General features: G+C 54.2%; 1 protein-coding gene across 2 annotated transcripts; it reads left to right on the forward strand.

Annotated features, from left to right (window-relative positions):
• Positions 1 to 3,610: 3,610 nt before the first annotated feature.
• ATN1 (atrophin 1) lies at positions 3,611 to 15,275 on the forward strand. 2 transcript variants are annotated; one of them, XM_033116111.1, is made up of 10 exons: positions 3,611 to 3,794; positions 7,979 to 8,172; positions 8,330 to 8,467; positions 8,618 to 8,731; positions 9,439 to 11,480; positions 11,705 to 11,927; positions 12,293 to 12,989; positions 13,879 to 14,022; positions 14,354 to 14,534; positions 14,727 to 15,275. In XM_033116111.1, the coding sequence occupies exons 2-10, from the start codon at positions 8,146 to 8,148 to the stop codon at positions 14,758 to 14,760; spliced, it is 3,600 nt and encodes a 1,199-aa protein (XP_032972002.1). In that variant the 5' UTR covers positions 3,611 to 3,794; positions 7,979 to 8,145; the 3' UTR covers positions 14,761 to 15,275. The 2 variants fall into 2 exon arrangements, with proteins under 2 accessions (XP_032972002.1, XP_032972003.1); XM_033116112.1 differs by having other exon boundaries at positions 9,442 to 11,480.
• The last annotated feature ends 773 nt before the right edge of the window (positions 15,276 to 16,048 follow it).

The raw sequence follows: 16,048 nt of genomic DNA on the forward strand, positions 1-16,048 counted from the left end.
TGGAGATTGAGGACCTGAAGTGCTCAACAGGACCCATGGGTGGATCAGCTGGTGAGCACGGTGCCTAAGTGTGGCTAGAGACCCACTACAACTCTTCAGCTCCTGTGGAGCCCCAGCATTGAGATGGGAACCCAGGAACCACCGGAGGGGGTGGGAAACCCCTCAGTGCTTTGGATTCAAGGGCACAGCCCACCTGTAGGGACTGTGGGGAGCTGTGGCCACTAGAGGGAGTCAGGTTCTGTAGGACATCATACTGCAGCCTGGCTAAGGGGGGTGGGAGGAATTTCAAGGTTGTTCCCCCTGTGGGCCTCCCACTCTGTTTCTTCTCTGAGTTCTGGTTCTGGGCTCCCTCTGCCATCCTGCCCGGCTCCAGGACTAGAAGAATTCTGCATGGGCAGCACCCACGTCTCTGCTCTTTTCCTTCCTGTGTTGCTGACACCTCAGTCATGTTCAGTTCAAAGAGCTTCTTGCCCCCTCTCCTCTGTGCCTCTTCATTTCAGTACAGGCATCTCATCTTTCCCTTCTCTCCTGTGTCTCCTGGCGCCCTTTCTGTTTCCCTTGGGCACACTGTATTTTCTTCTGTGCCTCTTGATTTTCTCTGGGGTCCATTATATCCATCTTCAGTAACTCCTGGACTGACCAGGCTGATTCTGGTTGGAACCACATTTCCTAACCTCTGCCCTTTCCCTCCTCCTTGCTAAGTCACCTTCTCCGACAACCATGCCTTCCCCCTCCTTACTCCCCCCCCCCCCCAGGTACTGGATGGATTGGGTTACAGCTAGCTCTGCCTGGGCTTCCAGGCCCCTCTCTCTACTTTCCCTTTGTGCCGTTGCCTGGAGACCAGTGGGTTGTGGGGGGCTGGGGCCAGAAAGGGAGCTGGGGTGAGGTATGGTGGTGTGTGTGTGTGTGTGTGTGTTTGATGCTCCCTGAGCCGAATTGTGAGCCTGGCCCTGAGGTAGGAGAGGAATTGGAGGAGGTAGGCCCTGGCTTCTCTTCTCTCTCTCATCTTCTCTTCCTCCCTATGCCTAAATTTTTCTTTTAGGCTTAGATATGTGACCATCCTAACTCATCCCTTTAGTAGTTAAAAAAAATGAGGGAGAAGAATTCAGCCTGGAAAGGAGTTGGGAAGGGCCTGGGCCAGGGCCCAGTGGGAGACTGAACTGAAAAGTGTAGAAAGAGAGGAAATGCAATAGGGAGGGGAGGAGGGGGGAGGAGGAGTCTTGGAACAAAGTTAGGGGTTGGGAGGAAGGGTACTGAGGGAGGAGGGGGCGGATAGGGAGCTGGCCTGTTCTGAAGGCCCTGAAGGATAAGGAAGGCGGGCATGGGTGGTAAAGTACCAACCAATTCTCAGACTAGAGTGGTGATTCCTTCCTTCCCAGGTTAAGGAAGTCTTCTTGTTCAGGGTCCCCAGTGCTTTAGAATCCATTTAGAGCTTTTGGGTATTCCTAGAACTTGGCTGAGCCTGGCCCAAAGAAATAATGAGCCAAAATCTACTGAGCTGCTACAGAGCTAATCTTTCCCAGAATGCTGATGGGATCTTGCTATTGAGGGCCCACTTTTGGCCTCTAGGTGGCCTGGCCCCAATATACCCTACCCCTACCTCAAATCTGGAGAGCTTTTGAGGGCTCCCAATCCAGACTCCAGCTCCAGCTCTTCCTATTTCCCAGCCTGCCTCCTTCCCATTCTCTGGCCTTCCCAATCTCGGCTGCCAAAAATCACCCAGTGTCTTGGTGTCCTTTGTCCTGGGAGATGTTGCTGCTTGGTGTGGGGCCAGGGAGCCAGCCCAGAAGAAGACACTGGTGGTAGACTGGTGGGGGTGCTGGCTTCAAGGTCGAAAACTGGGAATGGCTGGAAGACTGGCAGAGACAGAGGCTGCCACTGGCAGTGGGGGAGAAGGAAGAGCCTGGGTTGTGGTGGGGATAGTCTCCACATTAGAATGATTGGGATTGGGGAACCAGAGCACCTAGGGATTTGGCTCCGCATTGAGCCTAAACCCCACCCAACCCTTTGCCTGGGGGCCCAAAGTACCATCAGTGATGACTTCAAACAGATTTGAGAAGGAAAATGGAGACACCACAGAGAGGGGGCCTGAGGATGGTGTCCCACGCCTATAAATTAATCACTTACCTACAGGGGGCTTGCCCTCCCCCATTTCTATTATTCTCTTCTATTGCTTTGCCTTCCACTCTGTCTTCCAAATCACTGACCTTCCCCTTCCATATTGCCACCAAAGGCTTGTTTGTCTTACATTTCCTTCCAATTTTAACCCCCCCACCCCCACTCCATTCTATCTACTTGTCTTGCCAACTAAAATCCTCCTCCTCTGCTCTCTTGGAATCCCCCCACCCCAGAAGAAAGCCATCTCTGTCTTCCACCCTCCTCTCCTACCCACAATCCCAGCCCCCTTATAAAATGCAATGCATCTGACCCCACCTCTATCATCCCTTTTTAAGGTTCCTCCTGCTTTCCAGTCTCTCTCCAAGCTGACATCTCTGGACCTGTCTCTCTCCAGTTTACCTTCATCACTCCCAAATTCTTGTATTTCCTATTCTTTTCCCAGCACCAGTCACCCCCACACTCTCTTCCAGAAATCCCATCCTCCTATATATGTCTCCATTTTTTTCAATTTCTTCCCCTCCTATGATCCCAAACTTCCATCCTGTTTCTCTCATAATTGTCTCCCCAAACTATCCCCCTACATGTCTGCCACAGACCCTGTCACCTCAAGCTTCTTTCATCTCTCCTTGTCACACCTCATTGCCCCTAAAGCCCCCATGTAAAGCCATCTTTCCAATCTCACCCCATTACCCCAATCTCGGCCACATACCCACAAACTCCCACCTCACCTCTCCCACAGACCCTTTTGCCCCCTAACTTCTCCTGCCTCCCCCATATCTGCCCTTAAAACCCACAGCCCCTCCTATCTAGCCCTCTCCCGCTCCAGGCCAGCGGGCTCCCCACATTCCGCCTCCGCGAACCCCTCCCCGCGCCCCGGGCCCCCTCGGCCTTGGTCTCGGCCAACTCGCACAGCGCCTCCCCCTCTCCGATCCCCCTCTCTCCCCCCTCGCAGCTTGCCTGGCGCTCCCTCCCTCGCGTCTCCCTCCAGGCCCCTCTCTCCTCGTTCCTCCGCGCTCCCTCCTTCTCCCTCTTCCTCCCTTCTCCCATCCCCCTCTCCCAGGCTCCCTCCCTTCGCCGGCCGCTTTCCTGTGCGAGTCGCCGGACGCGCCGCCCAGCCCTTCGCAGCCCCGCGTCGGGCCGGGGCCTGGGGCCGGGACCCATTACTGGGGACCACTGGCCTCGGGGAGGGGCTAGCAGGGGGCGAGGGAGACGACCGCCCGGGAAGGGGCGGGGGCCGCGGGCGGAGGCCGCTTAAGGGGCCGGGAATCGCTCGAGTGCGGGCCGCGCGGGGCCGGCGCGGGCAGCGGGCGGGAGGCGGCGGGCAGAGGCGAGCGGAGGGCCGGCGGAGCCGCGGGGGCGAGTGGAGCGGCGCCGGCGGGCGGCGCGGCCCGTGCATTCCGGGCGGCCGGGGGGAGGTGGCGGGCCTTGGGAGGGGCTGAGCGAGAGCCGGGATCGGGATTTGTTCCGGGGCCGGCGGGCGATCGGGACCAGGTGGGGGGAGGAAGGGGGATGGGGCCTGCCCTCCGAGGGGGTCGAGGCCGCCGCCGCCGCCGTCGCGGCGGCGACTGAAGCCGGGAAGAGGAGAGGGGGGCGGGGAGCGGCCGCCGCCGCCCCCCGGAGGCACCGGAGCCCGGAATCGCGCTCGGAGCCAGCCAGTGGTCCGGAGCTACTAGCAGGTAAGATCTGCCGCCGCCCGGGCTTTGGGCTTCCCGGGGTTCGGGCCCGCGGCTCCCCACCCCCACCTTCTCTCTGTTGCCCCTCCCGCCGCCGCCGCCTCCATTTGTTATTTTCTCGATCCGGTCCCCCCACTGCGGGCACTGTCTGGCCTGAGGCTGGGGGCTCGGGGTGGGGCCCGACCCCAAAGAGGAATGGGGGCCAGGGCACCCAGAGGATCGGGCAGGTGGGGGTAGGTGGGAGGGTCTCAGGAGGAGGGCTGATGGGTCAAGAGGGTAGCTAGGACCCTGGGACCAAAGAGGAACACGGAGGGGGAGGATTGGCAGAGGAAAAACGGGGGATGCCCGCGAGGGAGCTTCGGGGCGAAAGCAAAAAGGAATGGAGAGATGGCAACGAGGTGGGGAATGAGGGCTCCAGGAAAAGCCCCAAAGGCCCAGAACCTGGGTTGCAGAGCCCAGGGTTGGGAGTGCTAGTTATGGAGGAAAGTGGGAAATGGGGAAGGGGTGTGGTAGATGGGAAGGGAGGGCTTGTAGCTGATGAGGGAAGAGAATGGAACCTGGGGAAACAGGCTGGGAAAGGGCCAAAGAGAGGTCCACCTTTGAGAAGACCCCAAGGTGTTCCCGGGTTGAAGTGGGAAGGCAATGCTTTTGTGACTCAGTTTTCCTTCCTCTACTCCAGGTCACCTCTGGTCTCTTTTTCCCCAATTTCAGACATAGTTACTTCTTGGAGAAGGAGTACACTGGGGCCCAGTAGTGTGGGTTCTCCTAAAACTAATGAGGAGGGAGGAACACTGAAGGGAGAGTTAAGGAGAAAGGGTTTCTGGGAGGGTGGAAACAGAGGAGAGAATTGGGTAATCTTATAGGCACTCCAGACAAGTTGTCACCTCCACGTTCAAACCCGCAGAGCACCCACTGACCCTCTAGCTGTGGTTTCCTGGGGGTGGGGGTGTCTTCATTGCTGTTTAGAGCTCAAAAGATTTCCATTTGTACATGGGTTTATTTCTATTGGGGTAGGTATTTTTAAGCTCTCTTCTCTGAGGGTACTGTAAGGAGGGTAGGAGTTGCTTTGGCAACTGGAGGGAGAGTGGCTGGCAGATGGACCCCTGGGATAGACTCTTGAGGGGCAGGTTCTGCCATTTCGTTACCATGGCAATGATCCAGTGGGATGTCCAATAGGTGGAGGTTCAGAATCTTGATTGGACCTCAGCCTTTGGCTATGTCCTTGGGACTCTTGTCTGGGTTCTGGAGGATGTTTCTGGTGCTGCTGGTGGATAGGTTACCTAGGGAGTCCACCCCTTCCCATCTAACAGTCTGTTGGACATAGATGTGTTACTTGCCTGTCATCATGTTTCTCCAAGTTCCTTCCCCAGGCATGGTGGGATCATGGAAATGCTCTATTCAAGTTATACCATGTTTTGGTAGTTCGTTCTGACTCTATCACCCTTATTATTAAGGGTCTTTTTATGTACAGTAGTCGTTTTGCTTCTTTGCACTGGTAGTCTTCCATTTTCTTAAACTTGAGTCTCCTTTTCCCAGTCAACCTTTTCTTCTTTCACCAGAGTGACCCCTTCCCTCAGCTAACCTTTGACCTATATCCCTGACCTTGTAGAATGGCTGGGCTTTCCAAGCCCATACCAGGTGAAGGAGGCCCAGGGGAGAGGGCTGTGGAACAGCTTGGTGCAATGGAAATGCTCTGGAGATCTGGGTCTAGTCCTGGCTGTACCTCTAACTGTGACCTTGGGCAAGTCACTCCTGTTTCTTTGATCCTCAGCTTCACTGTAAGATGAAGGGGTTATAGATGATTTCTAAGGCCCCTCTGACAATCCTGGATTCCTTGGAGGTTTAGGCCAGTGCATTGTTACCTGCTGGTCTGGGCTGCACTGTTATCTAGGAATCTCTTTGGACTGGTTGTTAGTCTGGCAGGTCCGGAATGATGAGGAAGGATGGGCCAATGATCCTGAAATTCACCCTTCAAGCCCTTCCCAGAAAAGCCTTGTGCTTCTATTGTATTCCCTCTGACATCCTTCTCATATTTCTCCCTTAATTTTTTTTCCTGTTCTTACTTAGAGACACTTTTCCTATTTCTTACTTTTCCACTTCCCCAATCTGGTCTTATCATTTTCCTTTTGCAGTAAGGCAATGAAGGTGAATGTGCTTAGTGTGTTGCCAGACACATAGTAGGTGCTCTATAAATGTTAGTTACAGTGACTGGCTACTAGGGCAAGATGGAGTGTAGCTCAGTTTGCTAGTGCTAAAACATGCCCCTGGTTCAGACACATAAATACAACCCTAACATCTTTGCTGCCCCTGCCCCTCCTTACCACAGGATTACCTACCCATTTATGACTGCTTTTTCTCCTTCAAAGCTACTCATTGCTTATTTTATCAGATTTCAGCTGATTAAAAAAGTTGGGTGGGGGAGGAGCACACTAGGATTGCTCAGGTACATTCCTGCATTTCTCTGACCTTTTGGATCCCCTAGCTCTAAGTGACTTGGTGAGCAGGTTCCGTGATGGGGAGGAGAGATGAGCAGCCTCCCTTAGAGGGGCTGGCAAAGACACACCAGTCACAAATCGTGCTTTTGTTAAGGTTGTTTCCCCTTTTGTTATTTGGATTTTGTTCTTTGGGTTGAGTTGACAGTGTTTTAAAATCAATCTACACAACAACTCAAACATGTGGTGATAGTTGTAGTTGAAGAAAAATGGCTGGTTTACTGGGCAGAGGATCAGTTGCAAGTTCGGAAGACCTGGGGCTCTGTCCCAGCTATTTTGTGACTGTAAGTAAATTCTTATTAAGTTTTCTGGAAAGGTTAGGCTTACCCCTCATTGCCTGTCTCAGTAGGGTTCAGTAAGCGTGAGTGAGAAGATACTACTTTGTATTTCTTACGGAAGATATGCTCTAAAATGTGGAAATGCCATTCATCTAGCCAGGCCTCCTAACTCAGAACAGGTGGGTAAGCTTACTCTGTTCCCACCATGGTCAGAAGCTCTTCATCCAAGACCTACAGAAGTTAGTGGATTTAAAGGTCATGAACAAGAACTGAACACCCATATACACATGACATCAGTGGGGCATATAAAAAGGAAGAAAACAGTAACAAGAACATGTTTGCTCTCAAAAGATCATATGGTCAATAGTATGGAAAGACATGATGCTTAGCAAGAAATACAAACAAGTGCAAATGAAAATAGTTGGTATAGATATATAGATAGGCTGTGAGGAGGTATGTGTCCCTGTCTAAGCCAAGTGGGAGGATAGGCTCACAAATTTATAAATTTGTATTGTGTGCTCACTGACAGTCACTGATTTCATTGGTAAAATGAAAGTCCTGCCTTTTCCTTTAGCCTTTGGGAACCGAAGGGGTCTTTATGAGGCTTTCAAAAATGAAGCTCTGCACTTTGGGGATACCTAGATTTGGTCTTGGGATTGGTAGGATTGTGTGCTTTGCATTGTAGAATGGGACATTCTTCTCCCACCTACTCTGATGGGAAAAAAGATTCTTTTCATATCTCTGAGACTGAGCTAGGCCTTCTGAGGATTCTCTAACTTCTGACGAGAGTATAGCATAGCAAAGTATAGAAGAAAGAACATGGACTTTAAAGTCAGGGAAATTACTTCATGACTTCATGGGCTTGATTCTGGTGCGGTCACTGGTTCATATATTCATCACATGAAGTTGGCAAGTCACAATCACAATCTTTGAGCCTCAGTTTCCTTACCTATATAATGGGAGTAATAAGAACACCTACTTTTCAGGGTTGGTTGTAAATACTAAATTGTGTATATGTAAGGGCTTGACAAAAAGAAGGTACTGAATAAATAAGTTAATATTTCAGCTGTATTTCTTTATGCTCTTTTGTGAGGCTCTCTGGAATTCGTGTGTGTACAGGTATTTCCTAGGGAATATGAAGGGTAAAATAGTGCTATCTCCTGAATTGGCGCTCATAGATACTTCTGAGTTAAATGCCTTCCCCAGAAATAAAAGACGTGACATTGTGAGCAGAGTCTCCTTCACTTGTAGATAGCTGGGTAGCCTGGGGGGAAGCCAGTGATGGCTTATGGGGCCTGTACCTCTTGGCCCAAAGGCCTAGGGCTGGGCCACTTGCTCAGCCCCTTGACAAGCACAGTAGTAACCTCCTCAGACTCTATTCCCCAATTTGGAGATACTTATGGTCTTTTTCTAACAGGCTTCACTGAAAACAGATCCTGCAAGTTCCAGCTGCCTACATTGCAAACTTGGAGATCCTGCTTCCTGCTTCCCAGGCCACAAACGTGGGGAACTTGGGGTGAAGCAGAGAAGTTTCTGTATTCAGCTGCCCAGGCAGAGGAGAATGGGGTCTCCACAGCCTGAAGAATGAAGACACGACAGAATAAAGACTCAGTGAGTAACAGCTTAAATGAGAGACATGAAAGATTAGGGGTAGGGTAGCTAGGAGGAAAGGCCTAGAGAGAACGAATAGAAATAAGACACATCATAAAGTTAGGTGCAATGTAAAAAAAGAAAAACTATATTATCTGTTCCCTTTCTTTTCCCTCAGATGTCAATGAGGAGTGGACGGAAGAAAGAGGCCCCTGGGCCCCGGGAAGAACTGAGATCAAGGGGCAGGGCCTCCCCTGGAGGGGTCAGCACGTCCAGCAGTGATGGCAAAGCCGAGAAGTCTAGGCAGACAGCCAAGGTATTCTGTCCTGAGATCCTCCCACAGGATGCCCAGGCACTGGGGCTGAGGATGTATGTGTGTGTACTGTGGGGGTAACTTCCTGTCTGGCAGAGGGTAATGGTGGAGGCTCGGAAGGTATAAGATAGGAATTCTCCTTCTCTCTAACAGAAGGCCCGAGTAGAGGAAGCCTCCACCCCAAAGGTCAGCAAGCAGGGCCGGAGTGAGGAGATCTCAGAGAGTGAAAGTGAGGAGACCAACGCACCAAAAAAGACCAAAACTGAGGTGAGAGACGCTTGCAGCCATCCTGACCCTTCTTCTGACCATTCTTTCCCCCACTTTTCCTTTCATTGAGGATTCCTACTTTAATTTTGCCTGGGATATGAGAGAAAAGTCACATCCTAGTGCTTATTAAAGTAGCCCTGTCTGTAATATGTCAGACAGATCTTTAGGGCTTTGGCCAGACCACTAGATGACCTGGCAGGGGGACTGGAAGAGTGTGGGGGATTTCTAGCCTTTCCTTTTGTAGGTCTTGATTTTCGAGAAGGGGCTGAGGAGGAGGTCAAGGGTGAGAAGTCTTAGTAGAAGGAACAGATAAATCCTAAGGAAAATGCAGAAGTGGCCTTTTTAAAAATGAAGGGTTTCTGGGATGTTAAAGGGGTAAAGGAGAGGAGGGTGGATATGAGCTGGTGGAAGACAGTGATTTGGGTTCATCTGGGAATGAGGAGAAGGTGCTTGAAATGGACACTTGAGGAAGGAATAGGGTTTTGCAAGGAGGGAAATAAGACTAGCTGCCAGGGAGCAGTTGAGAATGTGGGGAGAGTGGGGGAATCCCCAGATGGCAGGGGAATGGGCTTCAGCAAGAGTATTCATCACATTGTGACACAATAGTGTGCTATGAGGGGGAAATGATTTTGTGTAAGGGAGGCCCCAAATCTAGGGGAAGCAAGAAAGGTAAGGAAAAACGGAAAACAGCCCTCCCTTTTCTGTAGCAGGAGCTCCCTCGGCCACAGTCCCCCTCAGATCTGGACAGCTTAGATGGGCGGAGTCTCAATGATGATGGCAGCAGTGACCCCAGGGATATAGACCAGGACAACCGAAGCACATCCCCCAGCATCTACAGCCCTGGAAGTGTGGAGAATGACTCCGACTCATCTTCTGGCCTGTCCCAGGGCCCGGCCCGCACTTACCACCCACCTCCACTCTTTCCCCCATCCCCTCCACCGCCAGACAGCAACCCCCGACAGCCAGAGCCTGGCTTTGAACCCCATCCTTCTGTGACACCCACTGGATATCATGCTCCCATGGAGCCCCCCACATCTCGGATGTTCCAGGCTCCTCCTGGGGCCCCTCCCCCTCATTCACAGCTCTACCCTGGGGGTGCTGGTGGAGTTTTATCTGGACCTGCAATGGGTCCCAAGGGGGGAGGGCCTTCCTCTTCAGTAGGGGCCCCTAGTGGGGGTAAGCAGCACCCCCCACCCACCACCCCCATTTCAATATCAAGCTCTGGGGCTGGTGGTGCTCCTCCAACAAAGCCACCTAACACTCCACTGGGTGGTGGAAACCTACCCTCTGCTCCACCACCAGCCACCTTCCCCCATGTGACACCAAATCTGCCTCCCCCACCTGCTCTGAGACCCCTTAACAATGCATCAGCCTCCCCTCCTGGCCTGGGGGCCCAGCCACTACCTGGGCATCTGCCCTCTCCCCATGCCATGGGGCAGGGTATGGGTGGACTTCCTCCTGGCCCAGAGAAGGGCCCCACTCTTGCTCCCTCACCCCACCCGCTGCCCCCTGCTTCCTCTTCTGCCCCAGCCCCCCCAATGAGGTACCCTTATTCCTCCTCTAGTGGTAGCTCTGCAGTAGCCTCCTCTTCCAGTTCTTCTTCATCTTCATCTGCTTCCCAGTACCCAGCTTCCCAGGCATTGCCCAGTTATCCCCACTCCTTCCCTCCCCCAACAAGCCTCTCTGTCTCTAATCAGCCACCCAAGTATACTCAGCCTTCTCTCCCATCCCAGGCTGTGTGGAGCCAGGGTCCCCCCCCACCTCCTCCCTATGGCCGCCTCTTAGCCAACAGCAATCCCCATCCAGGCCCCTTCCCTCCTTCTACTGGAGGCCAATCCACTGCCCACCCACCAGCCCCAACACATCACCATCACCACCAGCAACAACAACAGCAGCAGCAGCAGCAGCAGCAGCAGCAGCAGCAGCAGCAGCAGCAGCAACAACAGCAGCAACAGCAGCAGCAGCATCATGGGAGCTCTGGGCCCCCTCCACCTGGAGCTTATCCCCATCCCCTGGAGAGCAGTTCCCACCATGCACACCCTTATGCCATGTCTCCTTCCCTGGGGTCTCTGAGGTCCTACCCACCAGGGCCAGCACACCTGCCCCCACCTCACAGCCAGGTGTCTTACAGTCAAGCAGGCCCCAATGGCCCCCCAGCCTCTTCCTCTTCTTCCAACTCCTCCTCCTCTTCTCAAGGGTCCTACCCATGCTCACACCCCACTCCTTCCCAGGGCCCCCAAGGGGCGCCCTACCCCTTCCCACCGGTGCCTCCGGTTACCACCTCTTCGGCTACACTTTCCACAGTCATTGCCACAGTGGCTTCCTCGCCAGCAGGCTACAAAACAGCCTCCCCACCTGGGCCCCCACCGTATGGGAAGAGAGCCCCGTCCCCAGGGTCCTACAAGACAGCCACCCCACCCGGATACAAGCCAGGGTCGCCATCCTCCTTCCGAACGGGGACCCCACCAGGCTACCGAGGCGCCTCGCCGCCCGCAGGCCCAGGGACCTTCAAGCCAGGCTCGCCCACCGTGGGGCCTGGGCCGCTGCCGCCTGCGGGGCCCTCAGGCCTGTCATCCCTGCCACCACCGCCTGCGGCCCCCACTTCGGGGCCGCCCCTGAGTGCCACGCAGATAAAACAGGAGCCGGCAGAGGAGTATGAAACCCCCGAGAGCCCAGTGCCCCCGGCCCGCAGCCCCTCGCCCCCTCCCAAGGTGGTAGACGTGCCCAGCCACGCCAGTCAGTCAGCCAGGTGAGTGGGGCAGGGGCGGACCTGAGCTGGGGAACAATGAACGGATGACGAAAAGAGGGAGTAGGCTCAGGGGTGGGGCTTGTGTTCGTGCGATACTTTGTAAAGTACTGCAGACCCTCGCCTAGTCCTCTAAACCTGCGGAGGCTGGCTTTGGGCCGGAGTCACCGCGGGGCCGTATGGGCAGCTCGCAGGGGCTGAGCGCGCACTGCTTCCGTACCCGGAAGGTTCAACAAACACCTGGACCGCGGTTTTAACTCGTGCGCGCGCAGCGACCTGTACTTCGTGCCGCTGGAGGGTTCCAAGCTGGCCAAGAAGCGGGCCGACCTGGTGGAGAAAGTGCGGCGCGAGGCGGAGCAGCGCGCGCGCGAAGAAAAGGAGCGGGAGCGCGAGCGGGAACGCGAGAAGGAGCGCGAGCGCGAGAAGGAGCGCGAGCTGGAACGGAGCGTGGTAAGTACGTCACCGTGTGCGCCGCCGGTCTGATTCTCTGCGCCGCGCAGGGAGGCTCGAGGGGCGGGGAGTCTTTGCACCACCTATCGGAGAGGAGGAAGCACTGCAGCCCAGGAAATGGAGACCAAAGGACACCATTGCATGCCTGGGTTGGGGGAAGGCCTGCTCAGGTCAGACTACCTGTGGATTGCGGGGAGAACCACTAGTCAGGAGAAGGGGGTTTGGGAGTTCCTGGTAGGCTGAGTTCCGATAAGAGGTGGCATTTTGCCGCTCAGCTGCTGAGGCAAATGAGCAGCTCGAGACCGGTTGGTCACCTCTTTCCAGAACTGCCTTTCTGACTCCGCTTTTCTTCCTGTACCTCACAGAAATTGGCACAGGAGGGCCGTGCTCCAGTGGAGTGCCCATCTCTCGGCCCAGTGCCCCATCGCCCTCCCTTTGAACCAGGCAGTGCTGTGGCTACAGTGCCCCCCTACCTGGGTCCCGACACTCCAGCCTTGCGCACTCTCAGTGAATATGCCCGGCCCCACGTCATGTCTCCTGGCAATCGCAACCATCCGTTTTACGTGCCCCTGGGGGCAGTGGACCCAGGGCTCCTGGGTTACAATGTCCCGGCCCTGTACAGCAGTGACCCAGCAGCCCGGGAGAGGGAGCGGGAAGCCCGTGAACGAGACCTCCGTGACCGCCTCAAGCCTGGCTTCGAGGTGAAGCCCAGTGAGCTGGAACCCCTACACGGGGTTCCTGGGCCAGGCCTGGATCCCTTCCCCCGACATGGTGGCCTGGCTCTGCAGCCTGGCCCACCTGGCCTGCATCCTTTCCCTTTTCATCCGAGCCTGGGGCCCCTGGAGAGAGAACGTCTGGCGCTGGCCGCTGGGCCAGCCCTGCGGCCTGACATGTCCTACGCGGAGCGTCTGGCAGCTGAGAGGCAGCACGCAGAAAGGGTGGCAGCCCTGGGCAATGACCCACTGGCCCGGCTGCAGATGCTCAATGTGACCCCCCATCACCACCAGCACTCCCACATCCACTCTCACCTGCATCTCCACCAGCAGGATGCCATCCATGCAGGTGAGATGACTTCTTCCTTCGTTGACCCCTTGAGGCCACCTTGTCCCCACCTTGAGAGCAAGGGATTGGGCGCTCCTCAAGCCAGGACTTCTCTAGTCTGGCATGAGCCTCTCTCCTGAGTGCTCCCCTGATCTTTGCCTCCCTGTCATCCCCCAGCCTATCTCCTAATGCCCCAGCCTTGCCACAGAGACTATTCTCCATACCCCCACCCCTCTCAGAGTAGCATCTACCACCCCTCTCAAGGTGGTACATGTGCTCAAGCTGTAAACCTTTGAAAGAGCACCATCTTTCTACCCTTACAGCCCCTTTCTGGCAGTCCGTCACATACCTGTTTTCTGGCTCTTTTGGATTCAACTCTGCTTGTGGCTTCTTGCCATCTTCTCTTCTCCCAGCTGGAGGTTCTTTCATGTCCCTCCCCATCTCTAGATCCTGTGTCTTTTCAGAAACAGCCTTGTAGCTTTGGTTGTGGGCATCGTAGGTGATAATGAGCTTTACTTACTGTCCCTTCACTATATTTCTTATTGCCCAATCTAGCCTTATAACCATATTCATTCCAGTCTCCTTTGTGCTTTCTCTGTCTTAGTGTCTGATCTCTTCCTATCTCATTTCCTAAACTTTCTATCCTCTTTAATCTCTAAGCAATCCATTTCTCTCTTTCCTTTTCCTTAGACCCCTCTGACAACTATAATCTGGCCTCCGCCATCCATATGTCCCTGCTCCAGTAGGTTCTTATGCAGTCCATCCCCAGCCCCTAGTTCTTCCATGTGCCTCCTCGTTCCACTCTGTTTGATTTTCCATCTCTCTTCCCAGGCTTGGATCCCTTCACCCACATGCATGGTTTTCCCCAAACCTGCTTTCTGGTGACACCTTCCTCTTCTCTACCCTCCAGCCTCTGCCTCGGTGCACCCTCTCATTGATCCCCTGGCCTCAGGGTCTCACCTTACCCGGATTCCCTACCCAGCTGGGACCCTCCCCAATCCCCTTCTTCCTCACCCTCTGCACGAGAACGAAGTTCTTCGTCACCAGCTCTTTGGTAAGGATGGAGGTTGGGGGTGGGGGAGGTCTAATGAGAGAAGGACAGAAAAGAGGAATTTGTGTGGTGGGATTGGCCTAGTTGGGTTTGGGTTGGGGTGAAATGCTGCCCAATGGGAGTAGAAGGGCTGAGGCCCTGCCCAAGAGAGGCACAGGTTTTAATGTCAGGCTGAGGTTTGAATCCTAACACCACAGCTAGCAACTTGCAAGATTAGCTGTTACCTAACGATTTTAGTCTCAGTTTCCTTTGTATGTAAAGTGACTATCTCCTTGCCCAGAGTAGGTATTCAGTACCCTATCAGTCATATGCTCCCTGCCCTTCCTGCCCATAGCTGCTCCTTACCGGGACCTGCCAGCTTCCCTCTCTGCCCCGATGTCAGCAGCTCACCAGCTGCAGGCCATGCACGCGCAGTCCGCTGAGCTGCAGCGCTTGGCACTGGAGCAGCAGCAGTGGCTGCACGCCCATCACCCACTGCACAGTGTGCCGCTACCTGCCCAGGAGGACTACTACAGGTATTACTGGGCTCCCCTAGGCTAGGAGTGAGGGGATGTGAGCTCTGCTAGGCTGGGCTGGGCTATGGGCATGGTACAACTGGGCGCTTGGCTCCTGGGGGCGGGAGCCCCTCCTCCACTATCCTCTGTGAGAGGGGCTAGGTCGGGCTCGACCTTAGTCTCATTTCTGTTCTGCACCCCGTCTCCCCCCAGTCACCTGAAGAAGGAAAGTGACAAGCCGCTGTAGAACCTGCAATCAAGAGAGCACCTATGGCCCCTGCATCTGGACCTTGTAGGCCTCCTTCCCAGCCTGCTACCCAGAACAAGGAGGGGTGCTGCTCAGTTGCAGGGCCTTGGCAGCTGGGCAAAGAGAGGAAAGAAGGGACAGATGGAAGGCCAAGGCTCCTGTGGTGTGTGGAGGTGGAGAGGTGGCAGGGGTGGGGGCAGAAAGCGCACAGAATCTTGGACCAGGTCCCTTTTCCTTGTCCCCCTGCTTTCTTCCTCACCCATGCCCAACTCCCATGGCCACCGCCCCTCCCCCACCCCGTTGGTGTGATTATTTCATCTGTTAGATGTGGCTGTTTTTGCGTAGCATTGTGTGCCACCCCAGCCCCTCCCCAGTCCCCGTGTGCGCGCCCCTTCTGCGATGTATGCCCCTTGCCCCTGCCCCACATTAATAATTTATATATATAAATATCTATATGATGCTCTTTAAAAAACATCCCAAACAAAACCAACCAAACAAAAACATCCTCATGATTCCCCAAGAAGATGGCTGTGACTCGTTATTTGCGGGCTGTGGGGGCGGAGTCTGCATGGGGCCTTGAGAGAAACCAGCAGGATGGGCCTTCTGAAGGAACTGGGTGGAAGGACGCTGGAGTGTTGGAGAGGGTACCACTGGAGCTAGTCCCCTCCTTCCAAGGCTGGGAAGTCAGGATGCTGGAGGTCTGGGACAGGCACGCCTCTGACAAGGTCAGGTCTAGGAAACTACTCAGACTTTTGAGGCGTTTCTTTCCACTGATTCCACAGCTAGGAGCCTCCAACCCTGAATCCTTTCCGTAGAATAGTTTTGAGACACGGTTATGAAGCGGAGGTGGAGGGGCCGTGGTGGTTTCAACAGATTAAAGCGATTAGAACCCAGGAGTCTTACCTACCCTAATGGTTTGAAGAGAGAGGTGACAAGTTCAAATGCCTAGAAGAGAAATTAGGAAGCGTTACGCTGCAGCACACACCATTATACAAAGCCCTTTTGGGAAAGCGAAGAGTGCCTTCAGCTCCAAGCTTTTGCTGTGAATCACTGTCTCCGTTCTTAAAAACAACAGTGTGACTGGCTTCTCTCAGCCAATGAGCATCGATCTCATTTGCATAAACTCGTATCAAACGTTCACAAACAAGAAATGAACGATATAAGTTCCTTAGAATACTGTTTTTTCTTGTGAAAGTTAGAGTGTGCCTCGTTGTTACATCTATAGGAATTAGAAACAAAACAACAACAACAAAAAAAAAAACCACTGAGCTCACCCTCACTAATAGTG

This window comes from Rhinolophus ferrumequinum, chromosome 10 (assembly GCF_004115265.2).
Source record: "Rhinolophus ferrumequinum isolate MPI-CBG mRhiFer1 chromosome 10, mRhiFer1_v1.p, whole genome shotgun sequence".
Classification (NCBI taxonomy): domain Eukaryota; kingdom Metazoa; phylum Chordata; class Mammalia; order Chiroptera; family Rhinolophidae; genus Rhinolophus; species Rhinolophus ferrumequinum.